At 43.0% G+C, this 16,923-nt stretch overlaps 1 protein-coding gene across 4 annotated transcripts in view; it reads left to right on the top strand.

The window, feature by feature from the left end:
* SPATA6L (spermatogenesis associated 6 like) overlaps positions 1–16,923 on the top strand; it is a 141,325-nt gene that overhangs the window by 18,014 nt on the left and 106,388 nt on the right. For 3 of the 4 annotated variants that reach the window (XM_074953311.1, XM_074953309.1, XM_074953310.1), the window contains exons 9-12: positions 2,589–2,632; positions 6,198–6,391; positions 12,989–13,082; positions 15,569–15,685. In XM_074953311.1, coding sequence (XP_074809412.1) covers positions 2,589–2,632; positions 6,198–6,391; positions 12,989–13,082; positions 15,569–15,667 — 431 coding nt within the window. In that variant the 3' untranslated portion in view covers positions 15,668–15,685. The remainder of the gene's footprint in view (positions 1–2,588; positions 2,633–6,197; positions 6,392–12,988; positions 13,083–15,568; positions 15,686–16,923) is intronic. The other variant, XM_074953312.1, reaches the window with a different exon arrangement.

Below are 16,923 nucleotides of genomic sequence, written 5' to 3'. Positions count from 1 at the left end.
CTTGGAGTGAGTAAGGGGAGCAGAATCTGGCCTGAAATGCAGAAATGTGCTCACAGCTGAATTACAGCCATTGCTGGGGTAGAAGACCATGGCTGCTGTTGTACAGTACACATCACTACTGCATGACAGTTTAGCATGGGAGCTGATTTCTCTCTTGTTTAGTAGTATGCTTTTTTGAAGGAAAGAGTTGTTGTCCACAGACCAACATTACCTCTTCTTCTCCATTATTATGTGCTACCACTGTCAGGAAGTCTTTTCTCTAAGGGACTTATCCAAAGGCCATTGAAATCAGTAGAAATACTCCGATTGTCTGCAACGTGCTTTGGATCAGGCCCCCTGAGGCCATGAAATCTATAATTTTTCGTATTCTTTGTTCTGATCCTTGTCACAAGCTGAATATTCATCAAGTAATCAGCATATTGGGCAAAGAAATAAAGCCATATACTCAAAGGGGAACTTCTTCAAATAGTCACTGATAGCAGTGAACTTCTACTCGGAAAAGTGACTTTGTAAAAATGCTACCTTCTTACTCAGATATTTCCTTTAGTGTAGTGAGAGTCATATCTGTTGCATTTATTAACAATGCTATGTTTATAGTTCTCTTTGCTCCTGTTAGCCCTGCAGAGCCATCACAGGTAGGACTGAGGATATGATCCTCCAATGCATTTCACCTGACAAAACTTAAGTGCCGCTAGAGCCTTTCTCATTAGTAATAGTTCACAGGATGGAGAGAACAAAGTCTGACATTCAGATCCCCCTCCCTGATCTTGGCAGCTCCTCCTCTCTGTGCCAAACGGATGTTTGAGAAGGAGCGAAGCTGGACCATAATATTTCAGTTTCTTGGTCATTTGAATTAACCTCAACATATCTACTGTCAGGGGTTCTCAATCTTTTTCTTTCTGAGCCCCCCCCCCGCCCGCACATCATGCTATAAAAACTCCACCACCCATCTGTGCCACAACAACTGGTTTTTGCATATCCCGTAGATAAAAAGCCAGAGCTGGTGTTAGCAGGTGGCAAGCAGGGCAATTGTCTCAGGCCCCACGCCACAGGGAGTCCATGAAGCTAAGTTGCTTGGGCTTTGGCCTCTGCCCCAGGTGGTGGGACTCGGGCTTCAGCTTTCTGCTGTGGGATCCAGCAAATCTAACACGGGCCCTGCTCTCTGCTTTATTTTGGCAGACACCCTGAAACCTGCTCGCAGCTTCCCAGGGGTCCCCAGATCCCTGGCTGAGAATCACTACACTATGTATTACTTCTGCAGTTGGTGATCTAAAGAGACTAGGTCATCTGTTGCAATTCCTTTGACCAATGGGAGGTTTTAAATTACGACTGTTATATCAGGCTGTAGAAAATGTCAGTGGCAGTGAGTTACAGAGGGATCTCACAAAAATGGGTGACTGGAGAAGAAAATGGCAGATGAAATTCAACATTGATAAGTGCAAAGTAATGCATATTGGAAAAAATAATCCCAACTTTACAAATACAATGATGGATTCTAAATTAGCTATTGCCGCCCAAGAAAGAGATCTTGGAGTCACCATGGGTGTTCTCTGAAAACTTCCTCTCAGTGCACAGCAATAGTCAAAAAGGCTGACAGTATGTTAGGAACTATTAAGGAAGGGATAGAAAATAAGCCAGAAAATACCATAATGCCACCTTGAATACTGTGTCCAGTTCTGGTTGCCATATCTCAAACAGGATATAGTGGAACTGGAAAAAGTTTAAAGTAGGGCCACAAAGATGATCAAGGGTATGGAATGGCTTCCCTATAAGGAGAGTCTAAAAAGATTAGGGCTTTTCAGCTTAGAAAAGAGATGACTAAGGGGGAATATGATAGAGGTCTATAAAATTATGGCGTGTGGAAAAAGTCAATAGAGAAGTGTTGTTTACCCTTTACCACAATACAAGAACCAGGGGTCACCCCATTAAATTAATAGGCAGCAGGTGTAATGCAAACAAAAGGAAGTACTTTTTCACACAGCACACAGCTAAACTATGGGATTCGTTGCTTTGGGATGTTGTGATGGCCAGAAGTATAACTGGATTCAGAAAAGAACTGGATAAGTTCATGGAGGATAGGTCCATCTGTGGCTTTAAACCAAGATGGTCAGGGATAGAACACCATGCTTGGTGTGACCCTAAACCTTTTCCTACCAGGTGTGCAAGACAGGTGTGGATCACTCCATAATTGCTCTGTTGTGTACACTCCCCCTTCTTCTTAATGTATGTGCAACATGCCTCAAGTCGCACCTGACCAGGATTCATCACCAGATTTGGTCTGCTTGGTTGGATCATTTGTTTCCCTGGCCCAGGCTGGGTACTGACGGGGAGTGTGACATGAACGCTGATCCATGCCCCTCTGTACTCTCCTTGAAGCTCTGGTACTGGCCACTGTCAGAGACAGGGTACCGGGCAAGATGGTCTGACCCAGTATGGCAGCTCTTATATTCTTATGCTCTACCAGGAACATTTTTAATCATCTTGTGATTACGTTCTGAGTTCAGTGCTAATATGTGGATGAACAGTGAAAGTCGTAATGTAAGAGTAACTGCTAATAATCAGTCATTGAAATGTCTTTTTTCTTTTAGCTTTATCTTTTGATAGCTGTGAAGCATCAAATGCCTCAGTTAAGGTAATTTAAAAAATAACTGTAAAATTACATCTCTTCTGTTAGTAGTTTAATCTACATATTTTAAAAAGAAAATTAAATGAGGGGAGTTGATGGCTCAGGGGACAGTAATGGCTAAGTCTGGTTATCTGTAATGGGAAATTATGAGAAAAGCCCTGCTCTGGTTATTGCGAGAAAAAAACTCACAAATTTATAGAATACAATGTCAAAAAGTTACAGGTCACATTGTTTTCAGAAAAAAATCTTTATTTTGCCATAAAAATAGGTTGAAACTATTTAAAAATCAGGCCAGTTACCCAGACATCATTACACTGGACATCTACGGAGCCAAATTTGTAAAATTCCTTAGAAGAATCTACTGCACTAGAGATCTGGCCAGGGTGACAAAGACCCATGACTTTAGATATCAAGGCTGTGACAAACCGACATGGAAATCTACTATAATAGAAATCATAGCCTAGACAAACATACAGTTTTAATAATGGAATATGGCGCCATTTGTCCTGAAGTCATCAATTCAATTCAATCTCAGAGCAGTATTAACAGGAAATCATTACTATCTGATAGCTGTTTGGTAAGCTACTGTATGTCTCTGTGAAATTAGTTAATAGTCTCAGTTTGGACTGGTATTCACATAAAAAAAGCCGCTGCCACTCTGGTTGATATGGTTCTCAGCAACTTTAGCAGAAAGGCCAAGAAATAAATTTGAACTATCTCACTCCTACATGGTCTCTACACATCTGGGTTCAGGCACGTCGGTAGGATAGCACCGGAGGGTTTGCATTACTGTTCTGCAATACACATCTCCATCTCCGGTGCTCCCAGTCTACCACCTTTCACCAGTACTAAATTCACTTTGAAATATTTAATCCTACCAATGTGCCAAAATCTAAGATCACATCGGAGGGAAAAAGGTTGCCCATTCTCCATTCCCATTCAATCATTGGCCACTGTAGTAGGTAATTTACTTTGCCCATTGTGATTATATTTTTTTCTGATTTTGACACTAGTTCACAAAAGATCAGACCAAATCATGTCACACAGACCATCAAACAGCCATCAGATACTGACGACTGTCAGTCATCACCAAGCTAGCCAGATTAACCGAGAGGTGGAAAGTTCCATATCCTATTACCAGTTCTAGGCTAGGAGTCAAAAAGTGCCCTCCAATGCTCACTTTTTACTCTTCTCTAAATAAAATGGCTCTTGAAAAGTGATCTATGATATGAATAAAGTGTGCATTGTTAATAAATGCTGGTTGTTTTTCTCCCTAAATATCAATTTCATAATTCATGATGTATAACAGATATTAGATCAGAGAACCCTTCCTCACCTCCTTGCTCTCCGTTGATCCAAAATGATGTTGTATAGATAGAGTATAATACAGCTGAAGGTTAAGATTCTGCAAAATCCCTAATCCAGAGCCATTCCTGTTCTTATAGAATGATTGAAAGAGAATATGAATGGAATAGAACATGGTGAAAGGATAACGATCTGCTGCTATTAGATGAATGTTGAGGCATAGGAAAATCATTTGTTTCCAGAAAAGGAGATGCTGATCCTATGACACTGTTCTGTTATAGTGACTTTATTTCTATTGTCCCAAGTGACTGATGTAAATGTAATTATTTTAGCTATTGGATAGTCATGCCACAGATAGGTGTACTAGTGTGCTGCACTCTTACTCACTTGCCGTGTTCTGGCTAGCTTAGAGAATTTGCCTGTTGTACTAAAGGGGAGAAGGGAGAGGTGTCCAGGGGATTAGCTGTATGTGTCCTTCATCTCTGGAGAGATAGCTTTAAATCCTGCTTTAGATTACTAGAGGAAATGAGTTTGTTGTTCTCACCCTGGTTCCCATCTGCCCATAAAACAAAAACACCAGGCTGTCTTGCACAGTCAGAAGTCTTGGCTCAAAAGAGATGTATGGGGTTGAAATAGATGTGGTCATTTTGGATCAGGATTGAGGTGCATTATGGAAAGGTGCACCACATTTACCTGGTTTAATCAAGATAGCACTATCAGTGTTAGTTCCTAGCACTACAATCTACCCATAGAATAAAAAAGACTGTGATCAGAGACTAGCTTATCCATCAGCATCCATGACCAGGTGTCAGCACACAGGACCATGTGCAGGGGAGCAAAACGATCGAGCTGACTTGCCCTGGTAGCTAGGCTAGGAGGAGCTCATTAGCTTGACCTCAGGAATGTAAAAGACTAAGGAGGAGTTCTCTGAGCCAAGAGAGAGTCACATGGGTTGACCAGAGCTATTACAGGGAGGATCCTGAAGCTTAGGCTGCTCAGGAAGGAGCTCGGGCTAAGATTTGCCTCAGCCCTTGCATTAGTTAAGAATAAATGCAAACGCCAGGGATGGGGTGAGTTTGGACCAAAATCTGTTGTGCTTGTGCTGCATTACGAGTGAAGTAAAAGTTTTGCCCTTTTACAGTGCCCCTGAGTCTTTCTCCATAGCATAATATCTGATGAGTGAGCTCATTTGGAAGTCACCCTGTCTGTTGTTGAATTGTGTTACACTGCTTCATCACTGACTTGTTTGAACAGTAAATGGGAAAGTGTCTTACAGGTACATTTTTGTGGCAAACAATTGAATGAGGTACTTGTGCCCCATGTGGCTCTTCTAGAGAAAGTGTGCCAAATTCTGTTCTCCTTATTACCGAGCAATGTCATTACTCCAGTGAGGTGTGTTGGATGGGTATAACTGGGACAGAATTTGACACATCACATTGCAACAGGTTTGGATTCTACAAGATTTCTGTTGGGTTCTAGCCAGAGAACTGAAGAGCAGTATCCAAAGTCGGACTGCTTCAGGGACTGAGAGAATGGAGTTGTTTGCTTGGAGTGACATTGTTGCACAAGCTCTGGCCCAGTATTTAATTATAAGCTCTATAGATAGACCTCTTTGTTGTCCTATCACAAGCACCTTGAAGTCGATATTACAAAAAACTCCCAACTGGCAAATTCCCAACTGGCAGGTGCGGGTTGTTTATAGGCCTTTTTCACTGCCCCACTTTGTGTTGTTTTTCTACTTAATCTCTTGCAACATCAAAAGTTAAGATGACTGACTGTGTGGGAAGGAGCTTCATTCTAATACAGCACAATTAAGGTTTAGAGCTTTATGGTAGAAATAGCTTGCTTATCTGATCCTACGCTACGCTGCATTTTCACAGATAAACTTGTTTCTGACTGGCTGAAATATTGACTTTTATTAGCCTTTGTTAGTGACTAATGGTTAGCTGTCCAACAGCGTGATAGATTCTGCTTATTATTAGAAAATGTGGCTCACAACTAATCAGAGCTTCTGTTTGGTCCAGATTTTTGAAGTGTTCCCATTTACCTGTCCAGATCTAGGGTTTGCTCATACTTAAAACTGTCCTTTTATACATATGGCATTATGAGTTTTCAACTTCAGCCTGATATTCCCCACCCCCTCTTCATTGCAACAAAATACTGCAGACTGTCACTGTTTGCTCCCTTCCTCTCCTTCTCTCTCTCCCCCCTTTCCCCTCCTCCCTGTGTCCTTTCTAACTAAGAAAAATGTTTCTTTGTTCCACAGGTTATCAGGGAACCGGATGAACAGACCACATCTGAACATGATTCATCATCTCTTGAAACAGATGAACTTGTAAATTACCCTGGCAGTTCTCCTACTCAAGGAGATTTGACGTTTCACCGCACAGCATCATTTGCCACCTCCCCACATTACAGATCACCTAGTCCTGTTCGGAGTCACTCTCCTCTGCAACAAAGGTATTGATCCTTTTTAAAAATCTGTAATTGAGTGACATAGTGCTGTAAGTAGGAGCAGAGATGTTGAATGACCAAAAACATTCACATTCAAGCTACTTTCTAAGGGTGTTGAGTTTGTGACTCTCAGATATGTTTCTGTGGATCATTTTGACAGTACTCAGAGTGATTATTGAAAGATATAGACCTGTGAGAACAAGTATGGGAACTTAGGAACAGCAATACAGCAACAAACCAGTGGTTCTTCGAGTCTAGTATATCCTGTCTCTGACAGTGACTAATACCAGATACTTGAGAGGAAGGTACAAGAACCGCATTATGAACAATTGGGGAAAAATACATTAATAGAAAAAGTTTCTTCCTAACCCCAGTCAATTAATGGTTAATGGCTTATGTTCTGATACGTGAGATTTATGTACTGTAAAGATCTTTTAAATCATACCTAATGTAACTGGATGTTCATATTAACCTTAAAAATGCGCTTTTGACCTCAATAATATCTAGTAGCAATCAGTCCCACACACAACTGATCCATTGTGTGAAAAACAAACAGACAACAAATGTATTTACTTTCATCAGCTTTAAATTTGTTGCCTTTAAGCTTCACTGACTGCCCACCTTGTTCTTATATTGTGAGAAAGAGTAGCTAGGATTTGTCTTCTCTGCACCATTCACTAGTCTTTATACCTCTGTCATGGCCCAAGGTATTTGACTTTTAAAACTGAACAGTCCCAATCTTTTCAATCATAGAACCATAGAATCATAGAATATTAGGGTTGGAAGAGACTTCAGGAGGTCATCTAGTCCAATCCCCTGCTCAAAGCAGGACCAGCACCAACTAAATCATCCCAGTTAGGGCTTTGTCAAGCTGGCCCTTAAAAACCTCTCAGGATGGAGATTCCACCACCTCCCTAGGTAAACCATTCCAGTACTTCACCACCCTCCTAGTGAAATAGTGTTTCCTAATATCCAGCCTAGACCTCCCCCACTGCAACTTGAGACCATTGCTTCTTGTTCTGTCATCTGCCACCACTGAGAACAGCTGAGCTCCATCCTCTTTGGAACCCCCCTTCAGGTAGTTGAAGGCTGCTATCAAATCCCTCCTCGCTCTTCTTTTCTGCAGACTAAATGACCTCAGTTCCCTCAGTCCTCATAAGTCATATGCCTCAGCCCCCTAATCATTATTGTTGCCCTCCGCTGGACTCTGTCCAATTTGTCCACATCCATTCTGTAGTGGGGGGCCCAAATCTGGACACAATACTCCAGGTGTGGCCTCACCAGTGCCGAATAGAGGGGAATAATCACTTCCCTCGATCAGCTGGCAATGCTCCTACTACTGCAGCCCAATATGCCGTTGGGCCTCTTGACAACAAGGGCACACTGTTGACTCATATCCAGCTTCTTGTCTACTGTAACCCCCAGGTTCTTTTCTGCAGAACTGCCGCTTAGCCAGTCGGTTCCCAGCCTGTAGCAGTGCCTGGGACTCTTCCTTCCTAAGTGCAGGACTGTGCACTTGTCCTTGTTGAACCTCATCAGATTTCTTTTGGCCCAATCCTCCAATTTGTCTAGGTCACTCTGGACACTATCCCTACCTTCCAGCGTATCTACCTCTCCCCCCAGCTTAGTGCGAACTTGCTGAGGGTGCAATTCATCCCATCATCCAGATCATTAATAAAAATGTTGAACAAAACCGGCTCCAGGACCGACCCCTGGGACACTCTGCTTGATGCCAGCTGGCAACTAGACATCGAACCGCTGATCGCTATCCGTTGAGCCCGACAATCTAGCCAGCTTTCTATTCACTGTGAAAGGGTCAGGCCAGATGGCTACAAGAGAGTGCTAGAAGGCAGATATATTAGGCCCAGGTTAAGTAGGTCCCTTTTCCCTGGGTAAGGTAAAAGGGAAGGTTCCAGAACAATCAGGAACTTTCTGGAAACAATTAAGGCAGACAGGCTAATTAGAACACCTGCAGCCAATCAAGAAGCTGCCAGAATGAATTAAGACAGGCAGGCTAATCAGGGCACCTGGGTTTTTAAAAAAGGAGCTCACTTCAGTGTGTGGTGTGCGTGTGGGGAGCAAGAGACGCAAGAAGCTGAGATTGAGAAGGCATACTACTGGAAGACTGAGAAGTACAAGCATTATTAGACATCAGGAGGAAGGTCCTGTGGTGAGAATAAAGAAGGTGTTGGGAGGAGGCCATGGGGAAGTAGCCCAGGGAGTTGTAGCTGTCATGCAGCTGTTACAGGAGCCACTGTAGACAGCTACAATCCACAGGGCCCTGGGCTGGAACCCGGAGTAGAGGGCGGGCCCGGGTTCCCCCCATCGCTCCATCCCCCAACTCCCTACTTGATACCGGAGGAGTTGACCTGGTCTGTGGGTTCCACCAGAGGGAAAGGTCTCTGGCCTGTTCCCTGATCCACTAGGTGGATCAGCGGAGACTGCGGGGATTGTTCTTCTTCCTTTTCCCCATGCTGGCCAGTGATGAGGCTAACTGAGTGAACAGCAGATTTGAGCCACGAAAGTGGCCAAACTGAGGGCTGCTGTGAACCTCTGAGGCGAGCAAATCCGCCAATAAGCGCAGGACCCACCAAGGCAGAGGAGGAACTTTGTCACACCACTTTATAATCCATTCATCCAATCCATACTTCTTAAATTGCTCTTTCTTTAATGTATCTATCTATAAATAGAGTCTGAGTCTTACTTTAACCTGATAGTCAGAAGTTGTCTGATATCATTGCTGAGTTCAGTCCGCCTATCACCCTGAAATATGTTAAGGGCTGTTGATTGCCTTGGCTGAAAGGGGAAATTTGTTGCCAAAAGTACATGAAGAATGATTTCTTTGGTGTCCACTGGTCCTGCATTGCAGAACATGCAGGTCAGAGGTTAGAACAGTTTGTTGGCAGCCACATGTTGCATCGGAGGAGGCTGCAGCTAGTTCGGTATTATTTTGGAGAAGAAATGGAAAAAGCTCTACACTTCAGAGAGCACATGGGAAACTTAACAGGACAGAAAAAATGGTCTTTTTTCTGAGACAAATTGTCAAGAACATATCTTCTTGTTTGTTTATTTGTATTGAACCGGAACCTTGTTGTGCTAGGTGCTGTACAAACACAGAACAAAAAGACAGTCCCTGCCCCAAGATCTTAAAATCTAAGGAACAGTTGCGTCTCTGGTTGGGTCTTTCCGAATAATTGATAATACCACCTTCCTCCCACCCCCCCACAGCCCTCCGTACACAGAGTATTTTGGATATCAATCGAAATAACTTTTAAATCATTTTCCCATTAGGCATCAATCCAGCAAAGCACTTAAGCATGTAGTTAACTGTCAGCATGTGTGTAGTCTCAGTTTTGCTACAATAAAGTCACTGGGAATACTCATACGCTTTTCGTTAAGCACATGCTTCAGTGCTTTGCTGGATCAGGGTCTTTGTCAGGAATGGCTCGTTGCTGAGTATTCCTTGTCCAGTTTTCACTGATTCTCTGACTGCTAGGTTCTATGTAGTATATAGGCTGAAGAGTCCAGAAAGATAATGTTCCATTTACTTTCTGTTTATAGGTCTGTGTAACGGATGGGAAAATAGGTGCTTCTGTGTGAAAAAAGAGGTGCTGACTAGCCTCAGACTTAGGATGGTTTAAGTTGGCTAAATTCCCCTCCATTGCATGCCATGTGAAAATAAAGCACTGGTGGCTCTTTATCTTCAAGAGATCATCAACAGAAAAACACAGGGTTGTAAGAGGGTTCCTCTAATATGTTTGTCTGTGTAGATGGGACAAATTGTATTGCAAAGGATTGTGATGAGGTGCTCAAACAATTTTAACTATACTATAAATGGACGATTAGGGCTAAACTTTCATATTCAGATGCCTAAAGTTCAAAAAGTTAAGTATCCAATCCCTTTAGTTATACAACCCAACAGGTACGAAAATAGCTGTGGTGTTTTAGATGAATAAAGCATCCTTTTACATGCTATTTCTTTAATAAAGAGCTTTCCTTCCTTCGTGCTGCTCCAATGGTTTTCTGGCATGACCAGTTCTCTGCTCAAGCCCCTATCCTACCCTCTCTTTCTGGGCAGACAACTGCCTAAATATCTGACTAAAATCATTGATACGTTCAGGGCAGCCAGGTTGGGTGGGAACTTAGAAAAATGGCAGCCCCTTATTTCACAGTGTAGTAGCGTGATTGTTTTGTGGAAGAGGCCGTCTTCACCAACTCAGCAAAGTCCAAATCTCCAAATCTCGTATGAAACTCTTGATTATGGCCACAAGGGTAAGATGAACTTGTGGGGCCAAATTTTCAAAGTGGCTTCTTTTTGTGCACACAGTTGCCTGCACATGTGATTTTTGTGTGTGCATGATCTCTTGGATGTGTCAAGTGATATCATTTATATGTTCAAACCCAATGTAAGTGTATTTTATGCCCATTTTGCACATGCAGACAGAGCTTCCATTAGGAAATCACTTGCAGATGCCAATGTGCAAAAAAAAAAAAAATTGTGTGTGTAGAGGCCATGTTTTGAAAACTTGTCCCATTATACGCAGCAGCGTGAATGTTATTGGTACATGCATGGTTTGTGTCTGAGATTGGTTATCTCTATGAGCAAACAAACGAATTAGGCAGCTTTTTCAGAATAGGATTTTGAAAAGTTTAACTCATTAAATCTAAGGGTGTTTTTTGTTGTTGTTGGAAAGTTGTGATTTTCTGGCAACTTATGAAATGGCAGCTTGGGGAGATAGTTTTATGGTGCTATATACTGCAGGGCTAAACTGAGACAGTGGTATCAGAGTAACATTGGCGATCATGTGGACTGCACTTAAAGAACTGGATTCTTTCTGTTCATTATCATTATGTGCAGCCCTGCAGACACTATGTTGGCTCTGCACTTTGTGGATCAGCGCTGTAAAATACTGTTTTCTTTTACTGGAGTTGCAAAGCACAGTTACTCTCTGAATTGCTGCACATAATGGAAGTATGGTGCTGAGAGCTGCACTTTGCTGACGGATACATGTTGTTCCTTGGCGGTTGATGTTTATTGGCTATAAGAAGAATCATTGTGGTGCTTTTCATGTTCATTTACTTTAATGTGAGGTTTTGGACAAAAGAAAAATTCATCTTTATCCTGGACTTTATCTCCCAAGGAATAAAGGAGCAGTCTGGCCTTTGCTTATAATAGTCAAAGCAGGTGTAGCTGCGCTACTTCTCAGTAATGTTAAAGCACATTGATTAATCCTCACACCTCTTCTGTGAGTTAGGAAAACAGCATTAGGCCATGTTACCAAGTGGGTACCTGAGGCATACAGTGGTTAAGTGTCTTCACCTGAAAGTAAGGGAGTGGCAGAGCAGGCTAGAACCCAGAGGTTTGGCCTTCTGTTCTAACCTTTTGACATTGCCTGCAAATTTTACTTTGCTTAGTCATTTCCTACTTGTTATCAATGCACTGGTCCTGCCCAAGAGAGTACAAATCCTGCACTGCAGACCATACTAGGCATGACTTAAACTGAATGTCGAAATTGCCTGGAGGCTTCAGTGATAATGTTAATTTATGCATTTAGTTACGTGGCAGAACCATCTATAATGCAGTCTTTTAAAGATGTTATAGTTGATTGACAGCACTTTGTTCAGGGAAGTGAATGCTGTCAGCAGGGGAGGGGAAGGCTTCTTTGGATTATTTTGCTGTATGCAGTGCGGGGGAGGAGGGATGGTCCAAAAGAGCAGAAGACAGCATCAAAGGGGAGAGAAAAAGAATGGTGGGGAAAAGGAAGATATTTGAAGAGACAGGGGAAAAGGTTAGGAAAAATGAGGAGAGCGTGAGGGAAAGAATGAGGTGGGGAACCTGGGGTGGGGGAGAGAGGAGAAAATGCCAGCAAAAGGAAAATGGAACATAATTCAAGGGAAGGCGTGGGAATGAGCAGTAAGTATCACCAAATGTGAGCAGGGAGAGAGGGTGAGTGAGCGAGAGATGAATGGAGATAATAAAAAGCTGAAGGAAATGGCAGAAAAAAAGAAAAATAGCTTGAAGAGGTAAGTGGGTGGTCTGTGAGAAACCAGCTGCCGGTAAAACGATTGCACGTTTGAAAATAATAAGTGTGAGGGAGACAAAAATGAAAATGAGAGAGGAAAATGTTCATAAAGATACAGAAGGGCAAAGATGGGGTGAAAGATCAGAAAAGGGAAAGAATGAGAAGAAGGAAGAAAATACCAATTGGGCTTTAGATCAGCAGGGCATGTAAATATGTGTGTAACTTTAAATATGTGAGTTGAAGTCAGTGGAACTACTCACATGCCTTACTGAACTGTGGCCTTGGCCACTAATATCTGTTAAGATACGTTATTAGAATATGTCAGTTTCTCCTCTCTTCTTCATTTGTACAGTATTAACACATCCACTTAAGAAAAACACAGCCAAAAGATTGCTGAGTCCCATCTTAAGTGGATCCTTTAAATCGTGGGTCATATTCTCAATGACATGACATATTTTGTGTTTCAAGAGGGCCAAACACCCTCTTTATGAATTATGAATAAGGTACTTGGCGGAAAAAATAAAATGTCTTTATGACAGAGGAGAATTTGGGATGTGACTGTTTTGATACATTTTTGCAGGTTATATTCCAATCCTCATTTCAGTTGGGAAAAGATCCACAAGAGAGTGCAAAATCTCCTAACCTCAAACCAGGCAAAGCAGAGACTTTCCTTTGTGAGTATTAATATTACAACTTGAGAGCAGCTGGTGCCGATGTGACAGTGTCACCTAATTATCTGCACTTCCCAGGTTATAGGTTTCTCTGTCCACTCAACCTCCCACTGCCCCCGGTGACTTATAAATGTTACAGCTGGGTTTTCAGCATCCAGAGTATTCACCCAGAGATGTCTGGCTAGGTCTGGACTAAGTATTGTCTCATTGGTATTCACCCAGAGGTGAAAGTAAGCCTGTCTGGTTCGGTCCGGTGTACCGGCAAGAGCCAGTACGCCGTGCCGGACCGGACCAGCTTCCTCCGGCTGGTGCTTTAAAGGGCCTGGGACTCCCCGCAGCGGCCGGAGCCCCAGGCTCTTTAAAGTGCCCCAGAGCCCCGGGGCTCCCAGCCACCTCTGCAGCTGGTAGCTCTGGGTGTGATTTAAAGGCCCCGGGGCTCCCAGCTGCAGCCGGAGCCTGGGGCCTTTAAATCTTGATTTAAAGGGCCCGGCCCGCCTCTTCCAGTTGGGGCCACGCCTCTTCTGGTCGAGGACTCCGGAGTACCGGTAAGTCCTTTAAGTTACTTTCACCCCTGTCCTCACCACCACTTCTGTACACTACACAAATGCAGCAGTGGTGTCCATGGCTGTAACAGAGAAGGGAATGAGAACGTAAGGGTGACTTAGGATAAAAAGAGGTGTAATAATGTTGGAACCCACACTCCGTAATGCATGGAGAGATGAATTAACAAAAGGAAATGGTTTCAGTACAATTGCTGAAGCACAAAGGCTTTTTTGATACCTCTTCTGCAGCGAGTCCATATGAATAGCACTCTGAACTATCTTGAGGTGTGAGCCACTGTACTTGTGTTCATTTATGAGCCTAACCCTGCACAGTGGCCAGCTGGATGCCTTTATTGACAGGTATCTCTTTGCTAATATGGGGATCCAGCATTCCTGGATCTAGCCTAGTATCCCATGGCAATTTTAAATAAATAAATTGGCACTTCACAGCCCTGCTTTACCGTGGCTGCCTTGCGCAAATACCTACCCGTTCAGAGGTACTCAAAGCATTCCACACTGTTTGGCCTATTTCTAATGTAACAAATGCACATAATACATTTCATTGATGCTAAAAGAGAAAGGATGTATATCTGAGCCATGATGCCCTCTCCCCAGGCCAACTATATGATCCTTACTGATAGCAATATCCCCACTGAAGTTACACAAGGGGTGAAATTGGTTCTCTCAGTCTCCCTTTATCCACCTGTAAAATGGGATTAATAATAAATACCAAACTCATAACAGGATGATAGAAGTCAACAGGAGAACTTGCATGAATAAGGGTTGCAGGATCAAGCTTTTCATTTCACTGGGATATTTAAGAACTCTGGATCTTAAAATTCAAACAGTTGCTGTCACACCCTGATGTCACAAAGGGTGCATTGGCCCTGCATGCTTCTTTTGGCGGCCTGTAGCGTACATCCCATGTACACTATAGCATAGTTATAAGTAGCAGTGTAAACAGTGAGGCATGGCTTAGGTGAGTAGAGGAAAGGTGCACCTGAAGGGTGTGGGTGTGCATGTGAGTTACATACTCTACATGGCTCTCTCCATGTCCACGCTGTGCCTCTCCTTCTACACTTGCTATTTTTAGCAGAGTAGTGTCCTGCTGCTGCCCCACTGCTGAAGCCTTTCCCCACTGCCTTGCCTCTGCCAGAGCCTTTCACTGACACATGGAGCTACACATCAGAGTGTGGACGTGGTGTTCTTTTCACTGTGGAGTATAGCTACATGTACACCACATGCCGCCAAAAACGGTGTGTAGTGTAGACATAGCTATAGTGCCATCCAGTGTAACTGACCTTAACTCCACTTAGAAAAATGTTTATCATGAAGTCAAACAGAGCCAACATTTATACTCTCTAGTGAGCAAATCCACTTCCCAGGGCCACATTAATCCCTGCTATAACTCCATATACTTTAGTTTAGTTACACCAGAGATGACTTTGAGCCGAACCTTTAAGTGACTTGCCACACAATAAATCAATGACAGAGCTTGGAGTAGAACGCAATAGAGCTTCCCTTTCAGTCCACTGAGCCACACTGCCTCTTTGGAACCCTACATTCAAAGTAGTCATGTACCTACAGCTCTTTTCTGCTCATAAAACTTTTGTAGTCATTTTGTCTCTGCTCTTCCCATTATTTTCAGTTTATACCTTGTATCAATCAGGAACTGTTCTTGTTGCATAATTTCAAAAATTTCCATATGGAGACATATTTCCAGTGAGTTTACTGAAGCTGGTGTTACTTGCTACTATCTCACTGACATGATTCCAGCCAATAATGCTGGGAAGTATAGAGGACAATCTCCTAGATTTATTGCCCTGAACTTATAGTAATAAGTAGTTTTAACTCCCCTGGAAACAGCTGATAGGTTTGCTTTTGGCTAGGTACATTAGCAGTGCTTATGAAGATGAACAATGAAATTAATCAGACAGGTTTTTTCAGGGAGCCACTGATTCTGAAATTGATGATGTCCTTGAAAGAAGGTCCATCTCTTTGAGGAGTTCCCCTCAGGATGACTCATTGGAGCAAAGATATTACTAAGTAGTTGTCATCAGAAAGGTAATCTGCTTAAATGCTTCTCTTCACCTTTAGATTTATTGGAATTATTTCGGATCCAGGAAATGTATAAATTTCTAGTATTTCTGCAGGAGAATCTGTTGTAAAAGTATTGTGACAGGGTCGGGCCAGATGGCTACAGGAGAGTAATAGAAGGCAGATATATTAGCCCCAGGCTAAGTAGGTCCCTTTTCCCTGGATAAGGCAACAGGGAAGGTTCCAGAACAATCAGGAACCTTCTGGAGACAATTAAGACAGGCTGATTAGAACACCTGCAGCCAATCAAGAAGCTGCTAGAATCAGTTAAGGCAGGCTAATCAGGGCACCTGGGTTTTAAAAAGGAGCTCACTTCAGTTTGTGGTGAACGTGTGAGGAGCTGGGAGCAAGAGGCACTAGGAGCTGAGAGTGAGAACGCGGACTGTTGGAGGACTGAGGTGTATAAGCATTATCAGACACCAGGAGGAAGGTCCTATGATGAGGATAAAGAAGGTGTTGGGAGGAGGCCATGGGGAAGTAGCCCAGGGAGTTGTAGCTGTCGCACAGCTGTTCCAGGAGGCACTCTAGACAGCTGCATTCCACAGGGCCCTGGGCTGGAACCTGGAGTAGAGGGCGGGCCCGGGTTCCCCCCAAATCCTCCCAAATCCTGGTCAGACACAGGAGGAGTCGACCTGGACTGTGGGTTAAGAAAAACAGCCAAGCTGAGGGCTGCCGTGAAGCTCCAAGGCGAGCAAATCCGCCAATAAGCACAAGACCCACCAAGTAGAGGAGGAACTTTGTCACAGTATGCTAAACAGCCCTATTTCCTGACTATACAACTGTAATTTACTTGTAATTGCCAAAGCAAGCTGTATTTTTTGTGTTCTTAAACTACCCAGTCACTTTAAGAATCATTATACCCAAAACAGTGACTCTAAAAGTGGCATCTTGGGTTTCCTTGTTTGTCGTCTCTCTAGGATACCGTATCAAATTTCATTAGTTTACATGAAAAACATTTCTCTTTCTCTCTTTCTCTCTCTCTCTGTCTTTTCCCAGCTGCCAACGCTGCAAACATCATAGTGGGATCTGAAAGTCATGATAGGTTCTTTCTGGTTAGTCCATCAGCACTGGCAGCAAAGATTCTGTAGCTGGAACTTTGTTTAACAGTTCTCGTTAGGTTTTTCAAATGGGTCTAGGCAAGTTAAGGTGCCCAACTTCCACTGAATTTCAGTGGGATTTGGGTGCCTAATTCTCTTAGGCTCTTT

Source organism: Natator depressus, chromosome 5, assembly GCF_965152275.1.
Source record: "Natator depressus isolate rNatDep1 chromosome 5, rNatDep2.hap1, whole genome shotgun sequence".
NCBI classification, from domain to species: Eukaryota; Metazoa; Chordata; order Testudines; family Cheloniidae; genus Natator; species Natator depressus.
This window is presented reverse-complemented; position numbering and strand designations above follow the sequence as displayed.